This window comes from Condylostylus longicornis, unplaced genomic scaffold, assembly GCF_029603195.1.
Source record: "Condylostylus longicornis isolate FDR11 unplaced genomic scaffold, ASM2960319v2 ptg000290l, whole genome shotgun sequence".
NCBI lineage: Eukaryota > Metazoa > Arthropoda > Insecta > Diptera > Dolichopodidae > Condylostylus > Condylostylus longicornis.
The window spans coordinates 83804-105000 of record NW_026578254.1 but is presented as its reverse complement, the minus strand read 5'-3'; the positions used below and the strand labels follow the sequence as shown (position 1 = coordinate 105000).

Sequence of the window (21197 nt, the reverse complement as noted above, 5' to 3'; positions counted from 1 at the left end):
AACGCGTTAACGGCAATTATAAAAAAGAAAATCCCATATAAATTATTTTTTACAGATTCCTTTAATTTTTTATGTTTCAATTTTTTGTATTAATAAATAAATTTTTAAAAACTTAAAAATTCTTTGATTTAGAACTGGAACGTATCTTTTATAATTCACTGCAATCTTTTACAATTTCACTCATCTTTTACAATTCCATACAAAAAGTTTTCTCGAATTGAGACGAATTTTCTTGAGAATCAATTATTGTCGCAGAGCGAGGTATTGATGAAGTTCTTTTTATTTTTATTCTGCTGTATTTTTAAAGACTTACCTAAATTCTTCAAAAGATAGCTGTATCAGTATTCAAGAGGAAGTTATATCAGGATTCACACAGATATTAAGATTTACTTCTACTTACTCTAACACATTGCTTATTTTTCAAAATTCTTGCTTTTAATTTTTAAAAAACATATTTTGATATCCTTTAAAAGAAGCAGGATAACCATTTTCACCACACATCACGTAATGAAGTTTTGTACAAAAATATTGTAGCCTACAATTGTTTGATGAGTGGCCAAACCTTTGGCAATTGAAAAATTTATATACTCGTACTTCTTCCTTTTGTATTATTTTCTGCCGTTTGATTTCCAAACTTTTTATTTTGTATACTTCATTTACATACCTGAGTTATAAATATTGAAATTTCGCTAATACTATTAATTGAATTTTTTGTTTTAAATTTTTATACATTTAAAAATTTGATTTTTACATTTTCTCTTTCTTTTTATACCCGTACGAACGTATGTTCGAAGGGTATACTAAATTTGCCTTACCGTTTGTAACGCTAAGAAATAACGGTGTTAGATATAGACTCAAGTGTATGTTTTTGATCAGCGTCAAATTCTGAGTTGATTTAGCTTTGTCTGTCCGTCCGTCCGTCCGTCCGTCCGAACGATAACTCAAAAACTAATTGAGCTAAGTTCACCAAATTTTCACAAATGATTTATTGTAGTAAGTGCCAGAACCCTATTTAAATTGGACATGATCGGGTTACCGGTTCGGGTAGCTGCCATACAACTTCAAAATTTATTTGGCTATATCTCAGAAACTATAAAAGTTATGGTATTAAAATTTCACACAAACGAATATATTAGTAGGGCCAATATGCCACATAAAAGTTGTTGAAATTACTTGGCTCCTTCTGGTACCTGCCATACAACTTCAAAAATTATTTGGCTATATTTCAGAAACTATTAAAGCTATGGTATTGAAATTTCACACAAACGAATATATTAGTAGGGCCGATGTGTCTCGTAAAAGTCGTTGAAATTACTTGGCTCTTTCTGGTACCTGCCATACAACTTCAAAAGTTATTTGGCTATATCTCAGAAACTATAAAACTTATGGTATTAAAATTTCACACAAACGAATATATTAGTAGGACCAATATGCCACATAAAAGTTGTTGAAATTACTTGGCTCCTTCTGGTACCTGCCATACAACTTCAAAAGTTATTTGGCTATATCTCAGAAACTATTAAAGCTATGGTATTGAAATTTCACACAAACGAATATATTGGTAGGGCCAATGTGTCTCATAAAAGTCGTTGAAATTACTTAGCTCCTTCTTGTACCTGCCATACAACTTCAAAAGTTATTTGACTATATCTCAGAAACTATAAAAGCTGTGATATTGAGATTTCACACAAGTGAATATATTAGTAGGGCCGATGTGCTTGATAAAATTCGCTAAAATTTCTTGGCTCTTTCTGGTGGGTGCCATACCACATCAATAGTAGTTTGGCACAACCAGTATTTTGAATAACACAAAGTACTGAAATTTTGCATAAATTAATATGGTAATACGGCAACTTAAAGCCATAGTCTGCCCCATAGTTAGTTATGGTACATTAGTTATTCTCACGTAGGATAACAAATTCGTACGGGTATCACAGAGTTGACAAGGTCAACTCTATTTTTTTTCTCGTTATTTCTCTAAAATTGCTTCAGTTATATCACTAAATTATTACTAAAATTATTTAGACCTTTTAATAAAATTTATTTCCTTTTTTCTTGTGTTAGGGTATACATACAAAAAGGAAACAATCAGTTTTCTTAAAAATTTTTTTCTAGTTTCATAATCATTTAAATTTTTTGTAATTATATAATACTTGCTTGTGCTTTTATATTTAAATTCTTTATCTTCGAGTAATTTTTTATTGCCTTTTGGACATACGAGTACCTCGGAAACCGTTGAGATTTGACACCTAGTTCTGAATAACTTCTTCTTCTTGCATTGCATATCTACTACTGGATGTTAGCGATCATATGATGCTGAGTATTAAATTTTTGAATCTGTCCCTTTCAGTTGCCTGATGTATCAATTCGCCCGCATTTGTTATACCAGTCCAATTTCTTATATTACGGAGCCATGATAATTGTTTTCTGCTAACTCTTCTTCTACCTTCGATTTTGCCTTGAACAATGAGTTGAAGAATTTCATATTTGCCGTTTCTCATCACATGCCCGAAGTGAGAGATCTACCCAAGATATCTTCAGCATTTTCCGAAAAATTCACATTTCAAACTCCTCGAGTTTGTTCATATGACTAACTTTTAAAGTCCATGATTCCGATCCATATAAAAGGACAGACCAAACATAGCATTTCATAAATCGTAGGCGGCGGTTTAAATTTATATCTGATTGCAAAGAATTCTTTGATACTTAAAGAAAGCGTCTCTAGCAATCTCAATTCGACATCTGATTTCTTTTTTGCAATGCCAATCTTCATATAGCCAACTACCGAGGTACTTGAAACTAGATACTCTCTCAATTTGAAGATTATCTATTGTTATTCTTGCTGTTGGATATAGTGTTCTACTCCTGCTTATAATCATGAACTTGGTCTTTTGAACATTAAGTTTTAGACCATATTCTTTGCTATGTTGGTTCACTTTATTTACAATAAACTGCAAGTCCTTATGTTGTTGATGGGTGAGCCGTTAACTTTGATACCTACTTCTACATCATGTAATGCGTCATCAAATATCGTTTCTACATATAAGTTAAAGAGCAGTGGTGATAAAATTCATCCTTGCCTAACTCCTCTTTGAATTGCGATATTATTTGACAAACCATCTCTTTTTTATCTTAATGGAAATTTCTTCATGCAACTGCAGAACAGATGGATGACGTAATCAAAGGAACGAGTTAAAGGCAGAAAAATTATTCATTAAAAAAATTTTTCTCCTCGAACTGGACTCGAACCAGTGACCTACCGCTTTCTAGGCGGACGCTCTACCAACTGAGCTACGGAGGCATGAAGAAATTGCCGACGAAATGTTCTCTACATTGCTTTATACTGTAATTCACATGATTACTAAGTATTTGTTTTTTGTTTACATTTAGTTCAGTTGGTAGAGCGTCCGCCTAGAAAGCGGTAGGTCACTGGTTCGAGTCCAGTTCGAGGAGAAAAATTTTTTTAATGAATAATTTTTCTGCCTTTAACTCGTTCCTTTGATTACGTCATCCATCTGTTCTGCAGTTGCATGAAGAAATTTCCATTAAGATAAATTAGTAGTGTAATAGGCACATTCTTATTGATTCCGCAACTATGATGTTGTATTAGTAAAATTCATAATATAATTAGTGGAATAGGCACTATCCTATAAATATATATGTTCTTGTTGTTGTGTGTTTCAATGGATTGTATGTAGCAATCAATGTAAACAAAAAACAAATACTTAGTAATCATGTGAATTACAGTATAAAGCAATGTAGAGAACATTTCGTCGGCAATTTCTTCATGCTTCTGTAGCTCAGTTGGTAGAGCGTCCGCCTAGAAAGCGGTAGGTCACTGGTTCGAGTCCAGTTCGAGGAGAAAAATTTTTTTAATGAATAATTTTTCTGCCTTTAACTCGTTCCTTTGATTACGTCATCCATCTGTTCTGCAGTTGCATGAAGAAATTTCCATTAAGATAAATTAGTAGTGTAATAGGCACATTCTTATTGATTCCGCAACTATGATGTTGTATTAGTAAAATTCATAATATAATTAGTGGAATAGGCACTATCCTATAAATATATATGTTCTTGTTGTTGTGTGTTTCAATGGATTGTATGTAGCAATCAATGTAAACAAAAAACAAATACTTAGTAATCATGTGAATTACAGTATAAAGCAATGTAGAGAACATTTCGTCGGCAATTTCTTCATGCTTCTGTAGCTCAGTTGGTAGAGCGTCCGCCTAGAAAGCGGTAGGTCACTGGTTCGAGTCCAGTTCGAGGAGAAAAATTTTTTTAATGAATAATTTTTCTGCCTTTAACTCGTTCCTTTGATTACGTCATCCATCTGTTCTGCAGTTGCATGAAGAAATTTCCATTAAGATAAATTAGTAGTGTAATAAGCACATTCTTATTGATTCCGCAACTATGATGTTGTATTAGTAAAATTCATAATAAAACCATCTCTTGTTTTCACATTGGCGATTTGGTTCCAGTATATATTTCTAATACATTGTACTGTTTTTTCATCGATATCCATTTTTTTCAATATTTCAATAAGTTTATCATGCTGGACCTTATCAAAGGCTTTTTCATAGTCTAGAAAACAAAGAAACGCATCTTTCTGCACATCTCGACAATTTTGAATTAGAACTTTTAAAGCGAAAAGAGCTTTTCGTGTACCAGTTTCTTGTTTGAAGCCGAATTGTGTTCTTCCCATATACGCCTCACATTTTGGATATAGACGTGTGTGTATTATTTTAAGAAAGATTTTAAGAGCATGACTCATTAAACTTATCAACTGATCTTCCTTACAACTTTTGGCATTGGCCTTTTTTGGAAGCGTGATAAATGTTGATTTTAGCCAATCATTTGGAAAAATACCAGTGTTGTAAATGTGCTTAAATAGTCGCTCAATTAAGACCAGGTTATCTTCATCAATCAGTTTGATTATTGCGGCAGGTATATCGTCTGGTCCAACAGCTTTTTTGTTTTTAGACGAACGTATAGCACTTTTGATTTCATCCATAGTAATTGGAGGCCCCGACAGCTCTGTGGATATTTCAAGATGAGTCGATCGTTTACAGTCTTCAAAGAGTTTTTTCACATATTCTTCCCAGAGCTTTGTTCTTTCGTTACTATCAATAATTATTTGTCCGCGATGATCTTTTAGAGTAGCGACATTTGTTTTTCTATAAACTCCAGACACTTCTTTAATTTTCTTATGAAGATTAAAATCGTCATGAAGATTCTGAAGCCTCTCTATTTCATTACATTCGCGCTGTAGCCAATTTTGTTTAGCTCTTCTTATTTTAGAACGAATTTTTTGCTGTATATGTTTTTATTCTACAGGATCCTTGCTTTTGCAAAGACGTCTCTGGTTCATTAATTGTAACATTTCTGGTGTCATCCAGCTCTGCTTTGCAACATATTTTTTAGCCCCTAAAATGTTTTTGGCTGAATCATAAAGTATCGTTTTTTATTTTGCCATATGCATATATTTTCTTCGCCTCGAACACGCCTCAATTGTCTATTAATCCTTGTAGATAATTCGGTTTTGATCTCATCATTTTCCAATTTTTCCAAATCAAGTTTAAATTGATGGGTCACAACTCTTGGTCTGGCTAGCCTGATGTTAATTTTAGCCATGAGAAGGTTGTGATCCGATGGTACGTCCTGCACCAGGATACGTTTTCACATTTTTCACAGATGAACTGAAACGTCTGTTAATTATAATAAAGTCAATTTGATTGCGTCAATATTTTCATCATAGTCTTGTGGAGATTTCCATGTGTACAATCTTCGTGGCGGTATTGAAAACCAAGTATTCATTATTTGAAGACGCTTTTCTTGGCAAAATTCTACGAGCCGTTCCCCACTCTCATTTCTGTTTCCTAATCCAAATGATCCGGTTACGTTTCTCGTTTCTTCAATTCCAACCTTTGCATCGAAGTCGTTCTGAACAACAATTTCATTAATTTTTGATGCCCTAAATGATGGTATACTTTATGTCACTGATTACTGAATCACCCTGCATATGAAATTTTTGATGTAAATCGGTGGAGTATTTTCTTCATAATGATCAAAAATGTAAAACAGATCCACTAAAATATACAGCTTCCGAGACCTGATATATTCCAAAAGTTGATCAATCCGCGCCATAGTCGAAATAAACTTACATAGAAAATTTCATCAAAATCGGTTCAGCCGATCTTGAGATACACGCGTGCACACACAGACCGACAGGTTGCTAAAGACAATTTACTTATACTTCCCTACCATGGAGAAGTGCGTTCCCACCGAAAACTCGATATGCTAAATTTGCTACCATCACGTAACCTGTCTGTTGTATATACAATGCGGTCGGTTATGAATAAAAATTTTACAATTATGTTATTTTAATTTATGAGGAGCAAACTCTTCTAATACTGGTTACATTAACTAAATGTATAATTTTTCGTATATGTACTCGTATGCAACGAGATTTTTCATCGTAACTCTTATCACATTAGTTTGAATAATTCATGAAAACAATTTGTAACGCAATTCGTATTGTTGATAAGAGATAGAATTTGTTTTGCCTAATAAATAAATTTAATATCAGATGACGTGCCTAGTAAAGAAGAATTACATTATAAAAAACTTATTTTTCAACTAAAATTATTTATATATGTACGTTTATTTATAATTTTGCAGGTTCTCCTCTGTACGTTGGGATGGACTTGACGATAGCAAGTTTTGATGCGATTTCCGAAGTTAATATGGTTTGTAAAATATTACATATATTAAAAAAATTTATATAATAATTAATCTGTCATATAATAAAGCCCTTACTATTCATCTACATATCTAAAAAATGCATTCAATAAAATAAAATATGATTCGATTTACCATAACATTCTTGTTTTCAACCAAAAATGAACTTATTTGTATATTTATTTTAATTTAATTTTATAAGAATAAGTGAGAAAAAAATTTTTAGCTTTTTATGAACTTTTGGAAAAAGTGCTTATTAGTTTCTTTCAGTCCGCCCGTCCGTTTGCCCGTGTGTCTGTTTACAAAACTTCTACACCCTTGAATATAGAAATGTGAAATTTTATGTGTAAATATATCTTTCCTTGAGACTTATTTCCATACAAAAAATTTTTTACCCATCTCCCTCTAAATGTTATATTCCCCCAAAACCCTAAAAATGGCATTTTTTAACTATTTATTACAGTGGAACCATAAGCACTCGTTAGAAGAAATTTTTTTTTCACTCAACCCCCGTTTAAGTTATCGCCTCTTGAAATTTGTAAAATTTAAATTTTTGACACCGTGTATTTCAGAAACCGCAAACTTTTTGAAATTTTCATAAACGCAGAAAGCTAAGGGTAAGCTCCATGACATTAAAAATATAATTGTTGTTGTTAACTTACCCATTTAAGCCTTAAAATCGAACACTATGTTCACACTTCTTTGAATTTATTGCCGACCGCATTGCATACAATAAGGAAGGTTATGTGATGGCAACAAATTTTGCATATCTGAGTTTTCGTTGGGAACGCACTTCGTCATGGTAGGGAAGCGTAAACAAACTATTTTTAGAGAGGTGTCGGTTTGTCGGAATGTCTGTTTGTGTCTGCACTCGTGTATCTCAAGTTATCACGCGTGTATCGGCTGAACCGATTTTGAAGTTTTATATGTAAGTGTATATCGATCATGGCACGGATTGATCAACTTTTGGAATATATCAGGCCTCAGAAACTGCACTTTTTAGCGGGCCTGTTTTATATTTTTGATCATTTTAAAGAAAATATTCAACAGATTTACTTGAAATTTCATATAGAAGCTCATAACTTTTGGAAGAAATCAGGCGTCAGCAACTGGAGGTTTAATACGAGCCAAATATACATCTTTACGGGCTCTGAAACTAAGCTGAGGGCCGATTTTACATTTTTTACCACATCTACGGAATAAATTGATGGAATTTCATGAAATTTAATATTTGAGCTCTGGCCATATTTGAGCGATATTAATTCGGACAACATTTAATATCGCACAGCATTTTGATTTCAATTGTAAATTTACGTCAAGTGTTTCAATATCTATAGAAAATAGAAAAGTAAATATGTAGGTTAAATTCAATTTGACATTATTATTGAAATTTAAAAATCTTTTTTCAAATTCGGTTTTTAATAATTTATTCTTTCTGAATATTAGAATATTCAGAAAATTTCAAATTTCCTTAACTGGTCTACTGTTTACAAATATAGCAATAAAATACACAATAGACTTGTTCAAATATAAAAGTATTTGATTCTTTTTTTAAATATATAAGTATTTGATTCTTAAGCTTTCCACTTCTCACAGTTGTGTATTTTTCGCATATGCATATGTTTGGTTTTAAGACATGTGACAAACACTCGCATAACCTACACTCTGGTTTACACATCTTCTTACTGATTTAAATCAATATTTGTAACAAAATTACAAGAATTAAATTTCACAATTTTCAAAAATCGTAACGCGCCCTATGTTTAAGAGCTGCGAACCACGTGTTTGAAATGCCTGGTTTATAGGATCAATGAAACAGTCTTCTGAAAATTGACTTTTTATAACTTTGAGAATAATAAGGAAAAAGGAAAAAAAGTTACAAAAAAATTGTGTTCTGGTAAAATTAAATATCTATTCATATATTCCACGAAAGTTCAAAAGCTGGGACTCATCCGAGCTGTTGTCTAAAAGGTACCAGTAAATTTGAAAGACCTAACCGCTAATAGAACATTTTGTTTATAAATATTTATAGTAGAAAAAACATTTCCTAAATTTTTTTTAAAATTTTAAAATTTTAAAAAACATTATTTTAAAAATTTTTAAAATTTGAGACTAATCTGAGATGTCACGTAAAACATTTTTCAATAACAAAAACTATTGAAAAGCTTAAGAATAAAATTCTACAAGTGGATTGTTTCAAGTTTCCATGGTTTGCAATTTATTAAGTATCCAGCAATAAGTAATCAATACATACAATAATGTATATACAATAATTTGTCCCAAAATCATATTAAACTAAATTTTGAGAAGTCCCCCAGTAAAAGTTGGAAAAATTTGCAGGACCTTTTTACCTTTTGCCTGAATGACCACGCCAGCAGTAATTGTTTACCATATCTACGAAACTATGTTAACATGTAAGATTTCCTGAAATTTAATATCTAAGTTTTGGTTGTTACTGAAACTTACTGATGAAATTTTTAGGGCGAAACTCTACTAAGAGCCAAATTTACATTTTTCGAGAAATGTTAACTAAGAGCTTTCTAGTGTCCTTAAAATTGTAAAAAAGTGTTCAAGTAGACAATAAACAATGTGGTCAATCATTTGCTAACCATATCAGTTTTTTAAATTTCTATCCAGAGTCTTCTTGGAGGCCCCATTAAGTCCTTTTCCAAAAGGCCAAAAATAAAAATACCTATATTTATCATAGAAGATAAACAATCAAAGAAGACAATCGAAGAAGACTTTTCAATGACTTTCAAAAAATTTGTTGAACAGAAGTTGCGCAAATTTGTGAGACATTTTCAGTTGAATGTTTCTTGACCTGCAATTTTAAATATGCGTTTCACCAAGAGACTAACAGAAGAACGAACAGACGGTGTCTAAACATACTGAGAATTCGATTGTGAGTAAGATTATATATGTATATGCTTGATAGGATGAATGATATCCAAACTCTACCTTTGTTTGTGGCCATAGTAAGAAAGTACGTATGTATATATTGTTAGTCCAAAAAATTTTGAAGGGAAATAGAAAATCACTCATGATATTCTATTAAAATCACAGTTTTCTTAAGATAATAATAGATTAAAATACGAAAGTATAAAATTTACTTCTCTTCAGTTGCAATGGGAATTTTTTAAATAATTATTAATTTTCACTAGGATTATACTATTACTCTTTATTTGAATCAATACTGGAAAGATGAGCGATTAGCTTTTAATGAATATGATATATTAACAAATGGCAACGATGACGAAAGCGATGAAAATTATGAAGTAGATGGAAATGCATTAACTTTATCTGGAGATTTTGCAGAAAGAATATGGGTTCCTGATACCTTTTTCGCAAATGATAAACACAGGTACTTTTATTTTTCAAATCTTATGCATATGTATTATTTAGTGAAGCATTTCAATTTTAAATGTTGTTGGTTGCGTTCAAGCAGAAGCATTATGAAAGAGAGGAATTATATCTAGAATAAAAAAAGACTTAAAAAAGTCGTAATATTATGTTGCCATTTTCTGCTATATCTACATGTATGTATATTATATTATAGTAAGTTTTATCATCTAATATTGTAATTTGTAATAGGCTTCTTCGGAAGTTTCAATGTGAAAAAGAGGATTTTTGAAAATATCCTAAAAAATAATTTTTTAACACTCAAATTACCAAAGTAGGCCTTTTAGCTTACTTGAATCGTTTCCAATTTTTTTAAAATCAGTTTAGGTAATTAGATGTTTACTAAAAATTGTCTTTGGTATATTTAAATACGTATTAAATTTATGTATTAAATTTAAATATGTAAATATAATACGTACTTAAATATACCAATATACTAATAATACAATGGAACGTAAGAACAATGAAGGAACAAGCAAAACTGGCTCAGGTCGAGAAAGAAATGAAAAGATATAAAATAAAAATACTTGGGTTAAGCGAAATAAGGTGGCCAGATCAGGGAGAAATGTCTACCTCTAACAGTAACATACTGCTGTACTCAGGAAACCCCAATGGTGAACATGGAGTGGGCATAATTATAGAAAAAGAACTGAGAAAGAGTTTACTAACATGGAAACCCATCTCAAACAGAATAATATCGGCAAGATTTAATTCAAAAATAAAGAAAATTACTATTGTGCAGTGTTACGCTCCTACGGAAACCGCAACAACTGAAGTTAAAGACGAGTTCTACGAACAATTAACATCAGTATTGAGCTCCATCCCCAAATCCGATATACTAATATTAATGGGAGATTTCAATGCGAAAGTTGGTAACGTAAAAGCTTGGCCAACGGTGGGGCGACATGGCACTGGCATGCGAAACAATAATGGAGAGAGGTTAAAAGACATAGCAGAACAACACGGCTTGGTAATAGGTGGTACAATATTTCCACACAAAGAAATACATAAGTATACCTGGGTATCCCCTGATGGCAGAAAAAAAAATCAAAGAGACCATATATGTATTGCGCAGAGATGGGTTAAATCAATGACGAACGTGAGAACATGCAGGGGGGCGGATGTGCAGAGTGATCATATTCTCCTAACTGCAGACATAAAAATCAAGACGGCAGCTAAGAGAACCACAGAAAGTAATAGATTAAAGCGGCTTGATATTCGCAAACTAAAATCATAGGTTACAAAGCAAGAATTTGTATCTAATGTGCAACAAGTACTTAACAGAGGTCAGAATAGAAACCAAAAACAGATTCAAGACATATACCGTCAAAATGGAGAAGAAGTCTTAGGAACCATTAGACGTGAAAGAAAAGAGTGGATCTCTGAAGAATCATGGGCTGCTATTGAACAAAGAAGATACATAAGACACCAACTTCTAACAAGCAATGACCCGAATTTAAGGGAATCACATTCCCTAATATGCAGAAAAATAAAGAAAATGATAAGAAGTGATAAGAGAAAATTCCACAATAACATAGCAAGAGAAGCCCAAACAGCTGCAGAACAAAATAACGCCCGAGCACTCCACAGAAAAATAGATATTCTGTCAAACAAGAGCTATCGAAAGCAAAGACCGATAAAGAACAAGAATGGTAGTCTGCTCACATCAACCCAAGACCAGTTGAACAGATGGAAAGAACACTTCGCAGAAACCAACATACAAACCCAAGATATAGAACTCGAGAATATGGAGCCAAACATTAGAGAAGATACTACTATCAACAGAGGGGCACCAACCATCAGAGAAATAGTAGAGGCAATTAGAAAGCTAAAGACCAACAAAGCAGAAGGGTTCGATGGTATTCCAGCTGAGCTGTTTAAAGCAGGAGAGATCACGGCGGCTAATGCAATAAAGCCAATAATAGAAAAAATATGGCAAGACGAAGAAATCTCCAAGGAGTGGAAGATGGGAGTAATAATCAAAGTGACGTCGTGCTACTGGCTCACTCGGCCGAAGACATGCAGATGATCATAAATAAGTTGGCTGAAAAAGCAGAAAAAATCGGTCTCAAAATAAACACAACAAAAACCAAGCTCATGAGAATTAATGGCACGAGTCGAGCCCCCATCTGCATACAGGGTAGCCCCATTGAAGAAGTATCCGAGTTTGAATACCTGGGCAGCATAATAACAACGGATGGGGGAACTAATAAGGACATAGAGCACAGAATCACTAAGGCAAGATGCGCATTCGGCAGGTTGTGGGCAACCTGGAAGTCAACCCACATAGCACGCGGAACCAAGATAAGAATATTCAACGCGTGTGTTAAATCGGTGCTGCTTTACGGAAATGAGACATGGTTGGTGTCCAAAGCTAATGTACAGAAGATCCAGGTCTTTGTAAACAAATGCCTCAAAATTATATGTAAAATATTCTGGCCAAGAAGAATTATGAACCAAGAGCTGTGGCTGATGACGAAACAAGATCCAATAAATATACAAATAAGAAGAAGAAAATGGAAGTGGATTGGCCACATTCTAAGGCGCCCAACAACATCGGTTGCGCGTCAGGCTCTTGAGTGGAGTCCCCAAGAAAAAAGAAATGTGGGGAGGCCAAAGGAGACCTGGAGAAGAAGTGTAAATAAGGAGCTAGAACAATCAGGCAAAACGTGGGCCGAAATAAAAAGATTGGCACAAAACCGAGAAAGTTGGAGAGGCTATGTTGAAGCCCTATGTTCCCAAGGGGAATAACAAGGAAGCAAAAAAAAAAAAAAAAAAATATACCAAAGGTTGTATAGTTTAAGGGGGCTTATAAAATAAATATTAATGGTACATATTATGAAAATTCAATGACGAGAAAATTCAATGTGCATATTAGTAAACTCAATGACGAAAGAAGCTGGTACTTATGGTTATCTACAATATCGTGCATCAGGCCTATGCTCCTGCCAAGGAGTGAAGTAGGAATTTTTTTTTTCATCGAAGGAAGGAGGAATGCATGAATGCTACTTACATGCCATTCACTAGCAACCCATAGTTAGTTATGTGTTTTACCACCAAAACCTCCTCCTTATATTCAACGCTCTCTGATGTGGTGAAGCGCATTTTGCGCATCAGGAAGTAAACTCTTCTTTAGCCTTCTGGGAGAATCCTGAATAACATGAAGCGGAGTGGCTTCTACATTGACATGCAACCTAGAAGCCAATACATCTCTTTGTATTTTAATTCTAATTCTGTTTTTTTCTTCTTAACATGTTCTTTCCATTTTACCATGTCAAGGTTCAGTCTAGAGTCATTCTTAGATATTTTGCCACATTTTCCTGCGCAACATTTACCCTATTTAAATTAACATATAGAGGGTTTGCAAGAATTTTATTTCTAAAATTTACTTGTGCACACTTAGTTTTATTTCCTTTTATTTTCCATTTCTTGATCCAAACATCAAAACTATTGCTTGCCTGCGGCAACTTTCTTGTCGTGTCGTCAATATTTGATGCTACTGCTATAATTGCAGTATCGTCAGCATATCTAGCCCACAATTGTGTTTTCTATTTGAGGTATATTTCTTGTAAAGATTAGATATGGTACTGGACCCAAAATACTGCCCTGAAGCACACCTGCTCTTATTTATCTAAGTGTGGAATAGTTCCCCTTCTGTTTGACTTTAAGTAATCTGTCGGTTAAATAAGAAGAGCGAATATCCACATTTTGCTTTGGTAATATTTTTCTAACTCGTACTCGTATATTAATCCTTCGTACCGAACCTTGTCAAAAGTCGGTGCTATGTTTACAAAAATTGAAACACAAATTTGCTTTTACACTAGGGCTTGTTCAATAAAATTTGTAATTCTATGAATTTGATCAGTAGTTGAATGCCCTGCTCTAAACTCAAATTAGTGGTTCGGAATTAATGACCTCTCCTCAATAAAGGTCCCATTCGTTTTAGTAATAACTTTTCAAAAAGTTTCGACCAAATTGGTAGCAGAGAAATTGGTCTATAAAACTTGGTCTCATTTAAAGGTTTGTCAGGTTTTGATATCATTATAATTCTTGCCACCTTCCAAGTTTTAGACACATATTTTAATCTTAATGTGGAATTCATTAAACAAGACACCATTGTTATACCATTTTTTGGTAATTGCTTCAGTATCTCAGAAGTAATTAAATCATAACCCGGTGCTTTTCTTGTTTTTGAGCTTTTTATTTCTTCCATTATTTCTCTTTGTGCAAATGGAGCGATAACATTTTTTGCTCTCACACTTTCTATTGCAATATTCATGTTTAAGTGTATGTCATTTGGCCTAAAAATTTGTTCAAGATGATCTACAAATATTTTAGCCTTCTCTTTATTTTCTATTGCCCATTTATTATTTTCTATTGCCCATTGGGTAACTCATTCCTACAGACTTATACTCATATTGTTTTCCAGGCAGCGTTTTGAATGATTTTATTAAAATTCTCTACCTCAGAATCTAAATCATCCCGGATCCGTAATTTAATTTTTAAGTTTATTTTATTCTCTATCTCTTCTTTAAAACTAGTCCAGTTAGTGGATTTATTAATCGGCATGGCCTTATTTTGTTTGTTGGTAACTGTCTCAGTTAAATTTAATATAACTGCAGAATGATCCGAACCCAAATCATAGCTATCTTCTAAACTAATGAAATTTGGCGAGATTTTCCTGACAAGGAAGAATTCTAGCGATCTGGTATCTTATTTTTATCACTTTTCCAATATGCTGGTCTACCAGTGGATTGGTAGTGACAACCAATCTCTTTGATAACTTTTCATAGCTCTCTTCCTGTTGTTGAGGTCAATCTAGAACCCCAGTCAATATGTTTGGCATTATAGTGACCTCCGGGAATAAACCTGTCTTTAAGGAGATTCAGGAGGTCCTTGAACCACTTTTTATAACACGTCCCGAAGGACAGTAAAGCACAACAACATCGAAATTATGTTAATAAGACTCTATTCGTACAGCAACGTCGCAGTTCTTATTTTATCTTCATCCATTATTTTTTATCCTTTTTGGCGTACATACATAAACATTATCATACATGTCTTCTAATCTGTTCAATGTCAATGAGATTTCGTTCATAGTTTTTATCATATTTGCTTCGTTTGCATTATATTTATATTGCTTTCAGCAGGTTTTTGAAGTGGTAAATCACTTTGTTCTTTGGTGTGGTTATATGTTTCACTCCTAGCCACTTGGGCATATTGTATTCCCAGCACTCTTTTACTCAATGTAGTTGTTATTGGTGTTTTTGGAGCTTTGGGAGTATTTTTTGGTTTTGTCTTTATTTGTTTATGTTTTGTAAAGTTTTTTTTTTCTTTTTTGTAATTCCTTTACAACTGTACTACCCCTATAATTCACAGGATGTGCCTCAGAGCAATTTACACACTTTGGAGCTTCGATTGTTTGCTTACTACAATTTGTCGTTAAATGAGGACCAGCACACGTGACCCATTGAGCTAGACGCTGACAAAACCTCTGTGTGTGCCCATATCTCTGATACGTTCTGCACTGAGGAACTAAATTATTTCTCCTTAGTAACTCAATTTTAATCTTCATGTTCTGAAGTACATCTATTTTGTAAATTTTATTTGTCCTCCGAATTTTCAAAGAGTAACATGAAGAGAGGAAGTCGGATCATAATGATCTTGTTTTCTTTATTTTGTTTTCTAATTTTACTAACGACTTCAAGAACTTTAAAACCCCTCTTTTTGCCTTCAGGTTGGCACGAAAGATGCAAGCCTCTAGCCATCACCTTCATGGATGTTGTCATTTTATTTTCGTAGTATGCCACTCTACTTTAGATTCATTTAGTTTTTTGGTTAATTCTCTGTAATCTTGTTATTGATCAACATTGATTTTAAGTTGATTATTATTCATCATGTTGATCCTAAAGTCTATTTTGGCGTCTTTGAACATTTTCTTTATTTTTGGATATTTCTCCACATTGCTAAATACAATAGGAGGGGTTTTGATCTTTCTTATAGTCCATTTATCTGCACAGATTATTCTATTTTGCTCACCTTGTCCTCAGAACTTATTTCAGGGACATATCTGCTCTTCGTTTTTTGCTTTTTTTCTTGAGAATCCAATCGGTTTTCCGAACCAGATCCTCTTCATCTGTGCAGTATTCCGATTTGTTTGTCGTAATTTTTTCCGTATTTATTTCTTTTATTGTGTTTTCATTGATTGATTCCAATTTAATGTTATTATTATGTTTTTGGGAGCTAAAATTGATTAAATTTCTATCAAAGGGTTTTATTTCTATAACACATCAGTAGAAGTTTATCATAGAACATAAGAAAATATTGAAATTGATGCATCTTATGCTGAATTATAACCTTGTAGCATGAATTTGTCTCTTGAAGCGCTTATGTTGAATCTTGCTAGTGCTCAATATTTTCGTGAAAATATGATTATCGTTGTCGCTACAATAAATGAAGTCTCTACTTATGTCCGTTGTTATAAAAACTGCGAAAAGTTTATGATAAAGGATTATCTGAGGAAATAAGTAAATTTATATAAAATATCATTGATTTTTATCCGAAATACCCATGATGATCAGAGAACATATAAATGCACCTCGAAATACCAATGATGTTCCTATGTTTTCGTAGCTGATTGTGATGAAATTATATTTGCTAAACTGATTTTATCAATTGAACCAAATAATTCCGATTCTCTAAAAGGAATTAACATGCTGTCTAAATATCTCGATCCAATGGTATTTCGTTTTCGTTTTGTGTCTAAGTTATATTAAGATGGTTAAGTTATATTAACATGGTAATGGTGAAAAAATTTGCTAGACTAAACATATTTATCATTATTACGTGTAATCTCGAATTGTACAACCGAAGTCCGAATTAAAGCATTTTAAAAATCTTCTGATAGATCATATTTAATTTTTCGGGTATTTAATTTAATTATAAGTTTCAAGAGTTTTTGATGATATTGTGAAAAAAAGAATTTTTGGTGAGGTAATAACATATGTTTTTTTTTAAACCCGGTCAGGTAACTATAAAAACTATATTCAATATTATATAACTTAATATGAAATACTAATAATAATAAATATTATACAAGTAATTTTCAAATATTCATAATATTCGATACTAAAGATTAAGAAAATTAAACTGTAAATATTATAAACTGAAATATTTACTCATAATATAAATAAAAACTACGGTAGGCTAGTCACCTACCTAGCTAACTCTATATGACTATAGAAACTAGGGCATGATATCATACACTACCCTATGCTAGGAGTGAGAAAGGAAAAAAAATAGCATATGTATATGTAATTGAACATCAAAAATCTGGTCTTTCCACAAATACATTGTTTCCATAATCTTTCGAGTCAAAATATTAACCTACAATATTCATGTTTGTATGATAGATGGATATTGCATAAAAATGTTTCTTATTTCTCGGGATACTGTTATCGAAAGTGTAATTAAAAAGTCTTGATTATGATAGGACGTAATAACTTTTAATTTAATGCAGTATATGCGATGTATTCATGATCCTGATTATATATAAAGAAATTTTTTAATAGTGCTTATTTAGTACGATTTTTGAATTATTTCTAAGAATTTAAATATTTCAAAACAAGGATGAAGCTTGCTAAAATATACTATTGTAAGAGGAGAATAAAATAAAACAATCTGCTCCCACAACACATAAAACTTTATTGCTTATAATATAGTAAAATATAGTTTATAGTTAACATATTACAAATACATATGCATTATCTCCCTACACAGTGCATATTATTTTTTACGATGATGTACCACATCAATATTAAAATCTTACAATATAGATATTAGAAAAAGAAAAAATAACACAAAATCTTTTGTGCAAATATATGCAAAGAACATTACTCACATAAATAAAAATTTCGAATAAATTTCATCAGCTCTAGTATCCTCCCTACGAAAATTCCTGGGAGTCTGCCAGGAGTTAGCCGTTTTTCATTGTGTTTGAACCAAATGCTTCTAAGCTCTAAATGCATCACTCTCAGATCTACGAACATACTAATGAGATTTAATTTCTATACAATATTAATTGTAAACGTGGTTGAGTTCGTAAAAAAATTCTTTCTTCGTTTAAAACAAATTGTTTTGAAAATTAATTTTATATGCTTTATAAATGTACTTTCCCAAAATCATTTAATCTCGTTGCATGTTTTTTTTTAGCTTCATACATGATGTTACTGAAAGGAATAAGCTGGTCAGACTGTCTGGAGATGGGTCAATTACTTACGGTATACGATTTACAACTACCTTAGCTTGTATGATGGATCTTCATTATTATCCACTAGATTCTCAAAATTGTACTGTAGAAATTGAAAGTTGTAAGTGTTTTGCAAAATATGATTTGTTTAATTTTGTTTTTATTTTTCTCATAATAAAGAAGATTAGCTAAAAATGGGATTTTGATTCTGTGGTAAAAAGAATCTAATTTGCAAAAACTTTTTGATAGAAAGCTTTAGGAAAAGCTTAAAATGTTTAAAATAGGTGGAATACGTATTAAACGGCTCAAAAAAAATTACAGGGGACAATCAAGAGCAGAACATCATTAAGAATAATGTTTATAATAATCCACAATTTCCTTTCAAAACGAGAAAAAAAATAGAGTTGACCTTGTCAACTCTGTGATACCCGTACGAATTTTTTATCCTATGTGCGATAACTAACTATGGGGCAGACTATGACTTAAAGTTGCCGCATTACCATATTAATTTATGCAAAATTTCAGTACTATGTGTTTTTCCGAATTCCGGTTGTGCCAAACTACTATTGAAGTTGTATGGCAGCTACCAGAAAGAGCCAAGAAATTTTAGCGAACTTTATCAAGCACATCGGCCCTACTAATATATTCACTTGTGTGAAATCTCAATATCACAGCTTTCATAGTTTCTGAGATATAGTCAAAGAACTTTTGAAGTTGTGTGGCAGGTACCAGAAGGAGCCAAGTAATTTCAACGACTTTCATCACACACGTGGGCCCTATTAATATATTCGTTTGTGTGAAATTTCAATACCATAACTTTTATAGTTTCTGAGATATAGCCAAATAACTTTTGAAGTTGTATGGCAGGTACCAGAAGGAGCCAAGCAATTTCAACGACTTTTATCAGACACATTGGCCCTATTAATATATTCTTTCGTGTGAAATTTCAATAGCACAACTTTTATAGTTTCTGAGATATAGGCAAATAAATTTTGAAGTTGTATGGCAGCTACCCGAACCGGTGCCCCGATCACGTCCAATTTAAATAGGGTTCTGGCACTTACTACAATAAATCATTTGTGAAAATTTGGTGAACTTAGCTCAATTAGTTTTTGAGTTATCGTTCGGACGGACGGACGGACGGACGGACGGACGGACGGACGGACGGACGGACGGACGGACGGACGGACAGACAAAGCTAAATCAACTCAGAATTTGACGCTGATCAAAAACATACACTTGAGTCTATATCTAACACCGTTATTTCTTAGCGTTACAAACGGTAAGGCAAATTTAGTATACCCTTCGAACATACGTTCGTACGGGTATAATGATAGTGAACTTATTAACAAAGAAAATGGAAATTTGAAATTATTTTTTTTTATTTTTCTTGTATATTTTTTATATACGTATGAGTTCATATAAAAATATGGACAGTCATTTGCCAAACTGAAGAAAAACAAATTTCAAAAATATTTGGAAACGGAAACGGAAGTTTTTCTTTCAAAACTCCAAAAGAAGTTATTATACCATGAAATAAATCAGCTTGGTTTTAAAAAATTAAAAAAGTTGGTACAAAAGTTTATGCGATTAAAGTGAACCCTAAACCAAATTTGTATGTAAATGAACCGAAAGCAAACTCTCGCGGGATACTCTCGCGGAGTTTGGATTAAATATATAAAAATCGCATTAGCAAAATAAACGTAATGTATTTTCAAAATTGATTGAATCAACAGTTCAATGTTCAAGCAAAGCAGGCACACACATCTTTTTTTTATATACATATTATAAAATTAAATATTTTTGAATTTTTAATAATAAAATTTGTTGCATTTTTTCCTAAGATTTACATTTTATTTATATTTTACTATTGTTTTTTAAAGATGGATATACAGTAATGGATGTTGTGATGTATTGGAAACCGACTCCAATCAGAGGTATAGATAATGCTGAGATTCCGCAATTTACAATTAAAGCTCATGAGACAAATGACAGAAAAGAAAAACTAGCAACGGGAATTTATCAAAGATTATCACTTTCGTTTAAACTTCAGAGGAATATTGGTTATTTTATTTTTCAAACATATTTACCAAGCATACTAATAGTGACACTTTCATGGGTCTCATTTTGGATTAACCATGAAGCAACAAGCGCAAGAGTAGCCTTAGGTGAGGCTCGTAATTTCCATTTGTTTAATCTTTTTGGTTTTCCATACTTAATTTATCCTAGATATTCGTTCGGCAGATATTTGAGAAGAAGTTAAATTTGTATTAATCAAAATAAAACGAAAAGATTAAGTTAAAAGAACGAATTGAAAACATTGGTTTGGACTTTAGTGAACTATGTCCATTTCCTAACTTAAAAGATATAAATTATTACCAAAATTTGCATGATGTAGGTCTTGATAATATTACGTTTATGTTATGAAATAGTCTTAACAATGATAAACTTTTAGCTCCACATGTTATATTGGAATCCGTCCTAGTTTTAAATATTCAAAAATGCTTTTATATCGATGGTCCACGGTAAAACATACTTATATCTCGTTCTGATTAAAAAACTTAGTTCATAATAAATCTATTTAATATAATAAATCTAATTCATAAGGAAACATTAAAACCAGGGATTTTATTACCTCGAGGGACGACAGGTCATTCAGCTTTTAGTTCATATTTAGATTTGTTAACAGTTAAATTTCCTATACTTTCTAAGTTTAAGAGAGAATTAAAATCTTTAGATTTGCTTATCTGGAACAAAGTATCCAATTTTTATATTTTTTTAAAGAGAACATCAAATCACGACAACCATA

The 21197-nt window shown here is 32.3% G+C and overlaps 1 protein-coding gene across 3 annotated transcripts in view; it reads left to right on the top strand.

The window, feature by feature from the left end:
- LOC129616786 (gamma-aminobutyric acid receptor subunit beta-like) overlaps positions 1-21197 on the top strand; it is a 54689-nt gene that overhangs the window by 20602 nt on the left and 12890 nt on the right. For all 3 annotated transcript variants that reach the window (XM_055532357.1, XM_055532359.1, XM_055532358.1), the window contains 4 exons: positions 6682-6749; positions 9903-10102; positions 18352-18509; positions 20272-20556. In XM_055532357.1, coding sequence (XP_055388332.1) covers positions 6682-6749; positions 9903-10102; positions 18352-18509; positions 20272-20556 — 711 coding nt within the window. The remainder of the gene's footprint in view (positions 1-6681; positions 6750-9902; positions 10103-18351; positions 18510-20271; positions 20557-21197) is intronic.